This window comes from Opisthocomus hoazin, chromosome 8 (assembly GCF_030867145.1).
Source record: "Opisthocomus hoazin isolate bOpiHoa1 chromosome 8, bOpiHoa1.hap1, whole genome shotgun sequence".
NCBI lineage: Eukaryota > Metazoa > Chordata > Aves > Opisthocomiformes > Opisthocomidae > Opisthocomus > Opisthocomus hoazin.
Window position 1 is genome coordinate 69,774,290 of NC_134421.1, and position 14,533 is coordinate 69,788,822.

General features: G+C 43.7%; 1 protein-coding gene across 2 annotated transcripts in view; it reads left to right on the forward strand.

Annotated features, from left to right (window-relative positions):
- Nucleotides 1-14,533, forward strand: part of ITIH5 (inter-alpha-trypsin inhibitor heavy chain 5) — a 52,300-nt gene that overhangs the window by 34,366 nt on the left and 3,401 nt on the right. For both annotated transcript variants that reach the window (XM_009942573.2, XM_075428993.1), the window contains 6 exons: nt 3,193-3,364; nt 5,940-6,249; nt 8,940-9,493; nt 9,878-9,928; nt 11,008-11,124; nt 13,599-13,976. In XM_009942573.2, coding sequence (XP_009940875.1) covers nt 3,193-3,364; nt 5,940-6,249; nt 8,940-9,493; nt 9,878-9,928; nt 11,008-11,124; nt 13,599-13,976 — 1,582 coding nt within the window. The remainder of the gene's footprint in view (nt 1-3,192; nt 3,365-5,939; nt 6,250-8,939; nt 9,494-9,877; nt 9,929-11,007; nt 11,125-13,598; nt 13,977-14,533) is intronic.

Here is a 14,533-nt window from a genome sequence, read left to right on the forward strand (position 1 = left end):
GCCAGTTCAGCTCCTTTTGGCACCAGTAAGCACTGTGGTGCTCAGGACTGGGCAGGATTTGGTCCTGAGGTGAGTTCCACCTTCTCTAGAATTGAGCTACTCAGTCTCTTGGAGGCAATGCTGGGAGACCAGCACTTCCAGACAATGACTCAGCCCATCCTAAACCCTGTCCAAAACAGATGGGATGGATTACTCTCTGGAGGTGTCCTTCCCTGCCTAGAGAGAAATTAGATGCAATGCCCAGCTTTCTGATGACTGAGTTGGGAAAGCTGAATCCCACCCTTAATTTTTACTAGGGATGAGGTAAAAGCTACAGGAGTATGAACCATATGGCCTCCCTCATTCTGTTTATTTTGGAGCAAGACCATGTGCGCATACACACACTTGTACATGTGTTGGTGTATATATATATATATATTATACAAATTAGAAGTTTGTTGGTTGTTTTTTTTTGGAATTGCAGAGACAAGCACATGATAGAGATGCCAGAATCCAGGCTGTCTGTGCATCTGCATTAAAATATGACAGAATATTTTCCTGGGCAAAACTGACTCAAACTCCATGGAAATGACTTAACTGTGACAAAAATAAGGCACAAAAAGGAAAAAGAGAATGAAAGAAGGAGAGAGAGAGATGGCCCTAACTCCACGTTTGGGCCCTGTATGAGGGTGTGGGGAAGTGCAGCTTTTTCTAGGAAAGTCTGCTTCAGTTCCCACCAGAGCCCTCTGCAGTTCTAGCTTGGATGCTGCGTACACACAAACTGCACTGCTGCTCTGCGGTCCTTCTCCTTTTCTTTTCCTTTACTTTTGGCTGAACACAGGCAAGAATGTAAAAAGGAATTTCTGGGCACACTGGAGGTGAGACACAGTCTCTCTGCAGGAAGGCCAAGGGAAGATTATTTTCCCTCTTACCTTGTTCTCAGAAACAACAGAGATGTTTGGGCCAAATAAAGCCCTCTGAGAAAAGTGTAGTTTGATAGAACTGCGAAAAACTGAAAACAGAGGGTTTGTAATGGGAAAGGTCAAGGGATGTTAATTATATTCAGAGCTAGAATATGGATAATGAGATCTGGGGAGTTTCCCTCCAAATCATTGCTTCTAGGCACCTCTGTTTCTCTCCCTTGCCTACCCAGGGTGGGGAGCTGAGGAGAGATGTTGCACGTGAGGAGCTGGTGTTGTCTCATTGTTGCTCAGTTTAACATCCTGCCCAAAATTTCCATCAGCAGAGGTTGGCATGAGGGCCTGGTCACACTCATGCAGGATAAAAGCTTCTTCATTTTCACTTTCTGCTTACTTTGATCCCATTTTTTGAGGGACAAACGCATAGACCACTCTTGTTATCATGGAATAAATCCAAGAGTCCTTTTCTCCACTGTGTGATTGCTGCTTTGCCCTTCTATGCATGCATGAGAGATGGTTTGGCCTATTGGATTGAGAGCTGGAAACTCCCAAGTTTTGGAAAGCTCTCCATTTGTGGCCTTAACATCATTACTAAAGGAGCCTGTGCCTGAGTTTTGACTTCTGTAAAACGGAATTGTGAATATTTGCTTTCACGTTTGGGGCAGGCACTCATCTTCTTGAAGGTTTATTTTGTGCACGTGATGTGAGCCTGGTGAGTTTCTCCCCTCCTCTTTGAAAGAGTCTCTTCCACCAGCATTTGGTTTAGTATTTTTATCTGCGAAACATTCATAAAACACATGGTGGTGAGACGTGGAGCAATGTTCCAGCTAAGCAAATGGAGGGATGAATCCTGCAATCTCTACAGAGGAAAATGGTTTATACAGCGGACAGAAACAGGCAGGGAGGGACTCCAGACTTGGCTCCAAAATGTTTGAAGCTATGGGAAATATTCCCCTTAATTTCAGATGAACTGGAAGCCAAGTCACCAGCTGGGAGGATTAGAGATTCCACTGTGGTGGGTAATTTATTTGCAGTTGCTTCATTGCATCATCAGATTCAATGCAGAATCCAAAGGGATATTGATGACTGCTTCATCAGTCCTTTGAGCTCCTTTACAAACTGTCTTTACCTCGCAACATCAGGCCTAGAAACATGTGGTTTCCAGCACTGCTGATTACCTTTTGTATTTTTTCTGGACAAACTCTTCACATATTTCTTTGATAGGCATGTAAGAAGCCTTTAAATGCTGATGAGTCCACCATATTATTTCCTTGGAATTTCAAAGGCTTACTGGTGGCCAAGAAGGGGCAGAGCTGAGAAGCTGCTGATCCCTCTGCTTACAGATATTGCCTTTTATTCCTCCCATGTGTTTTGTATTCCAATGTAGGGTATGTCTGCATGGACAGAGGCTGCTTTTGGGCATCTTCTCTCAGATGGTCTTACTAAGCCGAAGTTTGTCTCCCAGTGAACGCAGCTGCATGGCTGCTGAATCAAAGTTGGTCACATTGGGGAGTACTGGACATATCTGCACTCTTCCTGTTGACTTAGCCTCAGTGGTCTGTCTTTCCCATCACCCAGGAACCTCAACATCTCTCGCTATGAGCTTGTCTTGATACCAGCTTTCCTCACTCTGGTTGCCTATATTTGCATAGGATGATGAACAGCAGAGCAATACAACTGCTGGAAAAACAACATGCCTGGGACAAAACTGACTACTAGGCAGAATCTTCAATGATTAGTCAGGGCTTCTTTTTATATCTTATTCTATGAATTTATTAGCTTAAACATTTGATAATCGCTGGAACTATTCACTGGAGTATGTCGGTATCCTAATTATAAACAGAGAATGTGCATCCTGGACATATTCAAGTAACATTTTCAACCACATGCCACTTACAGCTTAGTACAAGTCTAGAGGACTTTAGAAGAACTTCATGAGGATTTTGTTACTAGTCAACGTTATGCAGTAACTCTTAGTTCAGTGCATGGTTCTCCCAGTTACTGGGAGCTTTTACCCTAGTTGTCATATGTGATTTTTAAGCTTAGTTAGATCCAGGCATGTCTCACATCGTTGCAAGATCTTTTGGGCAAGAGTCATTCTTTCGTCTTCTATTTACATCTGGCACCACAGAGATCAGGCCTTGAGACAGGGAAGGACATCCCAATTCTCTTCATGAACCAAACTGGCAGTGTAGAAGTATCTATAAGATCAGTAAACCTCTAAGAATTAAATTCTTTCCTACTAAAGCAGTGACAGTTGTGCCTACAGGTCTCTTTTCTCTTCTCTTTCTAGACCAAAGAAGCTCTCTTCACAATTCTCCAGGACCTAAGGCCTGAAGACCACTTCAATATCATTGGCTTTTCCAACCGAATAAAGGTCTGGCAGCAGGACCGAATGGTACCAGTTACTCCAAATAATATAAGAGATGCCAAAAAGTACATTCATAACATGTCGCCTACTGGAGGTATGATCCAGAGATATGAACAGGATTAATTTTGCTATCCAATTAACCACACCAGAATGGAGAGTGGTGAATGTGGTTCTGTAGCATGTAGCTATAAAAAGACATCGGGACTTAGGTCATGGGACGAGGGGTCCCCTTCGCTACCTCCACTCAGGGTTATGTGACTATGTGACAATGATATGTGCCCTTTATCAGTGTACATGATGGCAAGGTGTCCCCAAACCCAGTCATATGACCTGATATACTTATTAAAGCCAACCTGGACCCATTCTCCCGTTTATCTGGTGAGGCTCTCAGGCTGGGAAAGTTCCCAGGATTGTTTCTTGAGGACACAGGAAAAAATACCATATCCTGGTGAAGGACACACAGGGCCTGTGCTTGTGCAGTTTTTGAAAGCCTCTGTAAAAGCAGGGACGTGATTTTGTCTGGACTGGAAACTCCATGAATGGACTACCCAGTTTGGGCTGTGGGACTGCCTTCTGGAAGATCTGGTTTCTCACCTAGTACAGTCATCTTCTTGTCTCTACCAAGGAGCAGCCAGAATGACATTTAAGAGTTTCTTGTCCATTTTTGATTGTGCCTTGTTGCCAGGAGTGAAGGGGGAGAGGAGGCGAACCCTGAGCAGTGGCAAAGTGCAGGCATGATTTTGAATTTGATTCAGTGGTCTCCTGTGAGGCCATGGACACTAGTATAAAAAAAAACCCCAACAACATAGTGAGGTTTGTAATCAAACATACTTTGGCAGCTGTGCCCATCCTAGCTGAGCACTCCCCAAGTAAGCAGAGCTGCAAAATGACCTATGCAAATTCTTCCCTGTGCAAGCTGTCACAGCTGGTTGAAGGTCAGACAGGGCCTTCCCATGGCTGCCCCTGAGCAGTGACCACTCCTAGCAAAGGAAACTCTCTGATGGAAAACCACAGCAAACAGGATGGTTTGCCGTACTGTTTGTATTGTGAGAGGAAGAGTTTAGGAAGTGGTCAAGGGACCTGCCCAGTTAAACAATCACCAAGAGTGGGACTAAACTCAGAGTATAAAGCTTTTTACTCTTGAAGTTCCAAAAGAGCTGTGCAGGAACCAGCTGAGTTTGCCCATGAACCTGCCAGAGAACAAAAGTAAAAGGAAATGATTAACTCGGGTTCAACAGCAAGGTGCAGTGATTCTCCGCGGCAGGCCAGCAGTACTTTAGTTTTGGCTAACTCTGCACTTTCCCTGTAAAGGTGCTGTTGCTTGAATATCTTCCAGTGGATGTGAATGCACTCAGGCTCACAGATTACACACACAAAGAATGTGCTCTGCTTACGCCGCTGTGCCATACTGGCACACCAAAGAAACTGGAACAAAATATTGTTGCTAAACATTCGTGCATGTGGCAAAAGGCAGTTTTCAGTGCTTGTTGGCGCTGATGTGGCTGGGTTTGAAATGACACTATGTGCCACATAGTGTGGTTTTCTTTTGTTTCTGGGGTAAAAATTCCTTCTGCAATTTTGGATCTGGATATAGACTGAGAGAGCATTAGGATATTTAGATGTAGGGTTTTGGTTCAAAACCATTTTGCAAAAAACACAGTCTGGATTTTGAGGACGTTTAAGAAGTCTTAGCCCCATTGCTGTTCCTTGTTTTGCTGTAGTCACTGGAGCTGTGGACGCTAAGCTTCTATGTACATGATGCATGGTCAGACCTGCTAGCACATCCTTGCTGATAACCTCCCTAGATCTGCCATTCTGGACCCCCAGGAGTCTGTTGTGTATGGCTCTTAACCCATTTCACCTGCTTTTATTCTGAGGGCTGTTTTTAACCCAGATGTACTGATCTCACAAAAGTTCCACAACCAATCCCTCTTTACTTTGACTCAACAAGAAACACATGGAGCAAGGAGATACTTGTACTCATTTTCCTGCTTTCTTTTTATCTGAACATGCAGTAGGCTTAAATCCTTTTCGTGGTAATTCTTCTAGCATACATATGTTCCCTCATTTACTTTCTGTTTTCCCCCTTTCTCCCCACTTCAGGCAGCTCCATTCTTCACTAACCAGTTGTTTTCTGAAACACACTCCTCAGCTAACAAAGCCATTTCCCTTCCCTTTAGACTTTGTTAGCCCCTGGGGTTGGAAGAACAAACCCAGCCACTTGTTTTCCCATCTGAAGGTTTTTTTCCTCTCTTCAAATCTTATGCCTGTCAGACAAAGTGAGCAGAACTTGTTTTCCTAGCTCAGATATCATCTGGGAGAGTCCAACAATAAAGTGTAACTGTTTTTGTAGGTACCAGCAGGACATGGTATGTGCTGTGACTTTGCTTACCATGGCTGATTATTGTACATTGAGACATTGAAGGATACAGCAATTTCATGTAATGAACTGCAATTTGTAATTCAATTCATAAGACTATAACCAGCTATCCCAAGCTGATGCTGAGTAACAGAACTGAACTGAATTAAAGGGCTAGTGCAACCTCATGTAGAGAACAGGAACATCCTGATGAACAGAGGTGCTGTCATTGTACTAAAGGGAGCTTAGTGAAATTATTTTTACCGCTCTTGGAAGGAGAAATGAGCTAATCATTCTGGTACCTTCCCAGGGACTAACATTAACAGTGCTCTCCAGACTGGTGCAAAGCTGCTAAATGATTACATTGCTCAGAATGACATTGATGCCAGGAGCGTCTCTCTGATCATCTTCCTTACGGATGGGAGGCCCACTGTTGGGGAAACACAGTCGTCCAAAATCCTCAGCAACACAAAGGATGCCATCCGTGATAAATTCTGCCTCTTCACCATCGGCATCGGCAATGATGTTGACCACAAGCTGCTGGAGAGGATGGCACTGGAGAACTGCGGCATGACGAGGCATTTCCAGGAGGACGAGGATGCAGCTAGCCACCTCAAAGGGTTTGTTATGCTTTTTCTGTGTTTATATCTGCACTGGTTCCTCTGGGCAAGGGTTTTAGGAAGGAAAATCCTCTGAGACATCACAAGAAATGGGAGTTTCTCTGAGGCTCAACTCTGGTTGAGAGAGGCAGAGTATGCTCAGATACTAAGGATGCCTACTCAGAAATTGTCTCCTTCCTAGCAGATCCCCTGAGCTCTACTGGAGCTTCCCAGCCCCTCAGAACAAGGCAATTGTTTCCCTAATTCAGGTCATTATTTTGGGCATGTAAACCTGGAGAGATGGGAGGCATGAGTGTGACCTCTCTGCAAGTGGATGGCGGCAGGAAAGGATGCATTGGTCACTTCAATTTGACAACACAGACAGCATGGAGGGGCTCAGGAACGAAGATCCCAAATTGGCGCAAAATATTATTTATTTTTTGAAAACGATAACCTTTTGCCCAAACACCAAAATATTTGACTTTGAAAAATACACTAGGGTCATTCCTGGGATGATCATATAGTCACTTCATTCCCTCATTCTTTGTGACCCAAACTCCTATCAAGTTTTCTGTAACCCTTGCATTCAGTAGGACCAGAGATCATGCTCCTTTAGTGAGGAACAGTGAAAAGATACCTGAACCACAGCTCTGTCTATAATGTCAGGCAGTGTTTCAGCATTTCCAGGCAAAAATATTTGGCTTTCACTCCCAAGAAGTTAGTGTTTTGAACCTCAGAAACCAAAAAGAGACAGTCATTGAGCAGTGACCTCTCACCTAGCTAGGGTCTATTTCATCTGGAGCAATGAGACCATGCACCTTGCACCAGAGCTTTTCTTGCTGTGGTGGTTATGCATGGGCAAGAGTGTCTTCCTTTTAAACGGATTTTGTAGATCCATCTGCCACTCCGCCCACACCATTTGCGTCTCAGCTCATGCATTTTGGGCAGCAAGTGGCATTCCCTGGCAGATGAAGCATGTGCTGATTGATTGGGCTGCAGGAACCCAGCACTGCAAGGACTTGTTCAAACACCTCTACCCGATAAACAGCTCACTGTTTGTCAAGCTCAGTGGTGGCAAACCCGTTTGGCATCTGGCGCCAAATTTATACAGAAAAGCACAATCACTTGCTGGAGGCCAATTCACACCACTGTTGGAGGGAAAATCTACATGGGTGTCAATGTAATTTCTGATTTTTTTGGTCAGTAGATTGTATTTTTACACAGATACTTCCTTGCATTGTACTATAAGACAGGTTGTATCTCTCACTCCACCATTTGTCACAACCCAGGAGTTATTTCACAGAGAGTTCTCAGGTTTAATTCACTCATGTTTTAAAATGTGACGAGGTCTCTGCATCAAAGACACTGAGTTCTCAGAGAGACTTTAAAAGAAAGTCAACCAATTCAGGCTTTGAGTTTCCTTGGAGAGAGAATAAAACAGAATGTGTCACACTAGCTTCCAGACAATCTGTTTTAGCAGATGTGAAAAATAAATGCAGCTTGAATTAAAAAAGGGCTAAGGCCAATTCTTTATTTATTTACCAAATTAGACTCAAAAGACTTGCCAAGAGATGAGGAGTCTGGCATTTAAATGGGAAATATGGCGTTCTTGGAGCAGCTTGGGAAGATCCATTAAAAGCACATTGCTGCAGGGAAAACACAGTACTGTAAACTTGGGCCTTGACCCCTTGTAAAAGCTTTCTGGCCTGTCCATTGCACGGCATACTCAGAAGTATGGCAGGTCACGTTAACAAGGCATTACAGGGTTAAGCTCTTTGGTTCCACAGAAGCTGTGTCTTGCTCCAACAGAAAATCAGCAATAAGGTAGAAGTGAGATCTCTTCTGCCTGGCCACCTGTATTTAGTAGCTATGATTCCTGCATTCCTTGGAAATGTCCTCATTTTATGGGGGCATAGTGAGATTCCTTCTTGATTTTCTTCCTCCTTTGGAGCTCAGAAAATTGTATCTCTGCCTGTCCTACGCTGACCATCCCAAACGGTAGTATCTAGGACTCTTCCAGTGATACAGAAGCTTTGGTTCCGACACTCTCCAGCTTTGGGGAATCTAGCGTCTTGGTCTTACAGTTTCTGGTTCTGGAATACCATGCATAATAACACTACAAAACTGTGGGTAACAGCCTATCTTCTAAGTACATTTTGAAATAACTAGTGTGTTTTCTGTGAGCCTGAGAAGCCAAAAATTCACTTTTAATGGACAGGTGGTCCTAAGCAGACTTAAGGGGTCACAGATATCTCCTTGCAGAGATGTGGAATTGTAGTGGGAAGTAGATGACTGCGAGGCCATGCTGGGATGCTTCTGAACATACTTAAGAGACTCTGTTTAGATGCTTAAGAAACACTGAAAACTAAAATGAGGTGGAGAATAATTTTGGTTGAAAGGGACCTCTGGAGGTCACGTAATCCAGCCTTCTGCTCAGAGAAAAGCTAGCTTCAAATTTAAGTGAGGTTTCTCAGGGCCTTGTCCACTCAAGTTTTGAAAATCTCTAAGGGTAGAGATTCCCTCATCTCTCTTGGCCCAGTTACAGCGGATGCAGTAGTTAAATTTGAGGCCTGGTATCTCTAGCTGCTCCTGAATGTCTTAGGAGCCATATTACAAAGTCTGATTCTATCTTTGACCGTGTGTAAGCGCAAAAGTGCATGCATACACTTGGATGAACAGTACTAATGGAGAGAAATGTGTCTTTGTTTAAGGTTCTATGATGAAATAGGAACACCCCTTCTCTCTGATATCCGTGTTGATTACCCTGAAGACAATGTGGAGCAAGTCACCCAAAACTTCTTCCCTAATTACTTCAACGGCTCTGAAATTATAATAGCTGGGAAACTCATCAACCGAACCTCAGATAGTCTCCACGTGGAGGTGACTGCCAGCAACTCCAAGAAATACATTCTCCTCAAAACAGATGTGGCTATTGACCTGCCAAGCATGAATGACATCAGAGGTGTCCCCGGCCTGGAAGATGGTGAAGGTGATAAAAATTACATTGAGAGGGCATGGAGTTACCTCACCATCAAGGAACTGCTTAACTCCCGGTTGAAGAGTGATGACAATCAGGAAAAAGACTATTTGATGGAGAAAGCCAAGTCAATGGCCCTGACTTACAATTTTGTCACTCCCTTCACTGTTCTGAAAATGAGAGAGGCTGGGCTCCATTCAGAACCACCTGAAGAGGCATTTATCAGCCCTTCTACTGATGGCATTGGTGAGAAGTTACAGAGCTTGCAGGGACACAAGGCACCACCAGGTACGAGGGAAAAATAACCATGTGCTGGTAAGAAATCTTTTTGCATAGGTAACGTCTCATGGCTGACTTTGGCAACAGGGATGATCTAGCCACTGAACCGCAGGGTGGTAAAGAGAAAGCTGAGGTTTTCATATTGATTTTGCTAATTGTGGGCTGGGTGACCTTGAGCAAACCTTTTAGGCACCTGACTCGCTCCCTGGAAGCACTTATTGCTCTGTAGAAAGTATTGAATAAAAATTGGTATTCTAAATGAAGCTTAAAGTAGCTGCAGGAATATGTCCCATAATCTCACTGAATAATATTTTAGGAATGTTATTATACTAGTATACTACTCTTTCTGCTGCTCAATAAGTAATTGTAACAGCCTTCCTTCCCCACTTCTAGGTATACGCAGACAGCAAGATAAACAAAGGATTAAAATCTCCAAAACTTCAGGTCAGTGCCTGTTTTCATGTCTTTAATCCTTTAATAATCCAAATTAATAGTGGTTGATTTATGGAAGACTTAGTTACATGCCACTGTGTTATAACCATCCCAATGGATAAGCCAAAATTGTATTTACAAGACCTGCAGGGTAGGGAGGAAAATGAAAACAAAACGTAGAGAGGATCAGTAATGAGAAGTGGTGTGAGGAAACGTAGCAAGGCAGATGATCTACAATACTTGCTCCTCATGTCTGAGACTTCTGTAGATTAGGGGAGAACAGGCAGCATGTTCTGTCTGTACTATAACTAGTCAAAAAACATTTTATAAAGCAATGTTGCTGAAACATAAAAAATGCTGTTGAAGGAAAAAAAAAAGAAAATTCTATAGCGTGTTACTATTTTTCTGTGCGTTCTGCACCTCTGTTTAATATTCTTTTCATACACTAAACACTGAAGTATCAAGAATTTAGACTTGAATTTCACAGGGTAAGGTCAAATTTACCTTAAAAACTAATAATAAGACAAGCCAAAGCCCTAATGACACCTATCTGGTAATTGATGATAGGTCAAGGATTGTTGAAAAATTAAGATTGTGGGATTGTTTAATATCTGCTGTTGACTGCTCCAATCTGATAGTGAGGGCCAAGAAGCTTCAGTGCAAGGTGCGCCCATGCAGAGTCCTTGGTTAGAAGATAGGTTTTTCTGTGCTGGGGGGGATGTAACCTGTCAACTAAGTATGGTGAAGAGGAGTATAATCCACCTGCATGACAATTCCCATAAATCACTGAAATGGTATTCCAGGAAGAAAATATCCTGATTTTCACCTGAACTGCTTTGAGTTTTGAGTTTTCATTGAAAACCCAACCTCTTCTGTGAGAAAAATAAAACAAAACAAAACAACTGTTGTGAAAAAATAAGCAAAACTTGGCATTTCCTGGCAAACTCCATCTGACCCTCTAAAAACAACAAACCGGGAGGTCTTACGAAAAACAGGGACAAACACACTTTGAAAAACAGTTTTGTTACGTTCTTGGAGCTGCAGTTTTGTGTAAGTCTCTCACATTTGTCTCGTTTTCCATGTCTTGTCAGCGGATGGAGACCCTCACTTTGTCATTGATTTTCCCTCCGGCAAGTTCTCTGTCTGCTTCAATATCGATGGAGAACCAGGGGACATTCTCCGACTGGTCTCTGATCATAAGGAATCTGGTGAGCAGCCAAGGAAAGCAGTTGCTTGTGGAAGAAAGCTGAAGTGCAAGGCCAGCTCTCTAGCAATAAAGATAAGCACCAAGGTGCTTCGTAGGCAAGAAAATGGCGGGAAATTAGAAAAAGTTGCTTTTCTGGCCAGGCAATGGAAAATTGGTGCACACCAGTTTTCTGGCTCTAATCACTTGGATTAGAAGGGGAAGTAAACTGTTCATTTGCACTTACTGACCTCCAACTTTATCATAGCTTATGGCTAAATTCACAGCAAGCCTAAGCAAGAAGGAGGCCTGGCCACTGTTGCATATACAATTAGTCTACAGAAGTGTTTGTCAACAGAGTAGACCTAACCATAGAGAGAAGCGGCCTTCAAGTGTATCCAAACTCTTCCTAGTTCAGGTCTTCATTGACTGGAATCAAGGGAACAGCAATCACATGTAAGCAGCCAAGAGACCCACCTGAGTGCATGAGGAGCACGTTGCACCCCTTCAGTTCAGCTGGATTGGAGAGCTCAGTTCATGCTCACTAGACCCAGTGTGACCTAGGGGTTGCACGTGACCAGTGCTACAGCAGCCACAGCTAAAGGAACAGCCACAGGCACTTTGCATACCACACGTGGCCTTTGCGTAAGCCATGCGGCCACCTCCTTGCTGAGAGATTACACAGCGGGTTCAGATTTCTGGTGCAGAGATGGCGCATTTCTTTGATGGTACAACTTCACCAGCCTTCTCATTACAAAGTCCCATCATGCACATAAAAGATTTACTTACAGTGCTGCTCGCTGTAGGACAGAGCGAAGTATCCAAACAGGCTAACCAAGCACTGAGGCTGTTTCAATGAAGAGACTACCAAACTGGTTACCAAGTCATGACAGATTTGAGAAACCCCACACAATTCAGGACCTGCTTTGTCCAAGCCAGTCTGAGCCCCAGGGGCCCAAACTGTGCTCTGATCCGCTCTGATCCGATCTGGAATTCTAAGCAGGCCAGCTAATAAGCAGATTATGTCCTGAGAAGGGAAACAGTGGGAGGAAGGGGTAGCAGAGCAAGAGACAATGCACAGACTTGTTCTACAAAGAAGATAAACTACCTCACACTGAAGTTATAAGAATTCTGTTCTGTGTAGCAGTGGCCTAGCCTCCATATTTCTGTGATTATGCCTGCCTTAGTGAATAAGATCCAGCTCCTGGCAATGTTCCTCTTAAACTTCTTTCACAGACTATGTTTGTGCTACCGCTTGAGTGATTTTGTGGCTCAAATGTGGAATGAGCTTCAGGAAAACAGAGTCCATAGCCCTAGCAAACTGAGTTTAGCAAGACAGAAATGAGAGATTCCCTCAGCAATGATGGAATAAGGAGATACTTCATCTCTCTGTTGATGGGTTGGATTAACAACAAGCCTCCTCCTTTATTGTTACTGACTGGTAGCTGTTCAGAGACCCATGGGAAGCGAGACACTGTCTTATGGACAGCAAGTCACAAAAATCATTAAAATGATTGGGAATCTTGCTCTGGACATCTAGGCTTCACTTGACTTGGTGGGATCTGCACCTTAGACTGCTTAAAAGAGTTTCTTTGGGGGCAAAACTGAGGAAAGGTGGAAGAGCAGCACTGGTGAAGCTGAAAATAACGCAATGGGAGTGCAGGATTCAGGGTCCTCTTCTGCAGTGACACAAAGAGAACCTGAAGTTCTTACACTGCTGCCTGAGGAGGTTTAGCAGACTGTTGCAGGTCAGGCTAGTCCCTCTACAGGTCTTACTCAGTCTTTAGTGTGTTGGACAGGATAGTAGCCCTTACTCTGCGGCTTCCCAGGCTAGTTTCTCTTCTTATAAGTCAGGTAGAGAGGAGCATCAAACTGCAGCTGTCTACTACCCTGAGAAGCTCTGAGGCAGCAGTGTTCAGATATACCCACGTCCTCTTCCTAGAAGTTCAGTCGCTATGCCAGTTGGTGACATGAGGAAAAGCAGCCCTGCCAGCGGCTTTACTTAGTCCTCCAAGATCTGGTATGTTTGCGTAGGTTTGAGTAACGCATCAACAAATAGGTGGTCTAGGTAAATCATACCACGGTTGGTCAGGCTATAGCATTCAGGAAGATAAATATTTGTCTTATGTGGATTAAAATCCCCACACATCATTGTCTCAATGACAGGTAGATCTAAGTTTGGATGGAGCTTAGGAAGCGTCTATGCTGAGAGGCAGCTGATCCTGTGCTGTAGCACTGTGTACACAGTGTTAGGACTAACGGGGCTGGGCGCACCTGTCTCTGGGGAAGGCCAGTATTTCTGAGCTTGGTTAAATTTAGCTGCCCTGTATAAGGTAATAATTTTATAACAGACTGGTTATACTGTTTTGAATACTGATATGTGAAATAATCGAGCATGAGGTGGTGAATCTGCATGTCCTCAGTTGCAAGGCTTATATCTTTGAGAGAATAGATCTATTCTTGGTTCCAGCTTTCATTTATTGATTGTTTTCCCGCAAGGTGTAACTGTGAATGGGCAATTAATTGGAGCTCCTGCACCACCCAATGGCCACAAGAAGCATCGGACTTACTTCAGCACCATCACTATCCTCAGCAATAAGCCGGAGAGATCTTACCTAGAGATCACACCCAAAAGAGTCATCCTGGATGATGGGGAAAGACTTCTTCTGTCCTGCGGTCGCAGTGCCATTGTGCGAAGTAGCAGCCTTGAGGTGTCCATCTCTGCCAATTCCAACATCACTGTGACGATACGAGACACAATTAGCTTTGTCATCCTCATCCACCATTACAAGAAGCCGGCCCCATATCAGAGGAATCACCTGGGGTTCTATATCTCCAACAGTAAAGGCCTCTCTTCTGACTCCCACGGTCTACTGGGTAGGTAACAGGTTCTCAGGTTCAGAGCTGTAAAGCAGACAAAAATGATCCTTCCAAACATTTTAAAGGATGGAGACAGGAGGTAGTGAACAAGACAGGTGGGGATTAAGTTCCAAGGTGAGACTTTCACATCCATTCTCAAACAACTTCTCTATTGATAGTATCCCCAATTCCTCTCCCATCTTTTTCTGTATGACCTATCTCCCACAGTCCTAGCTATGTGGCTGTGCCTGTTTTTCACATTTCCACTCTTTTTATGACTGTTTAATACAGTTGTCATTAGAATACACTTACTTGATGCTCCCAATACAGAGACAGAAATCGAGTATTCCACAAAAACCCTGAATAAGGCGCCAGTAAGAGATTCTCTAATAGTAGCCCTAATTCAGAATAGCCCAGCTGCTAATGGGCTCTCAGGAACATAGCCAAGTAGGGTCTGACTCTAGGCAGAGAGGACAGTCAGCTGAGGTCTTGCATATTCTGAAACAGAGCTCACACATTGCTGCAGATCATTGGCTTAGCCTTCAACTACTGCACTTGCACATTCCCAGAGGGTC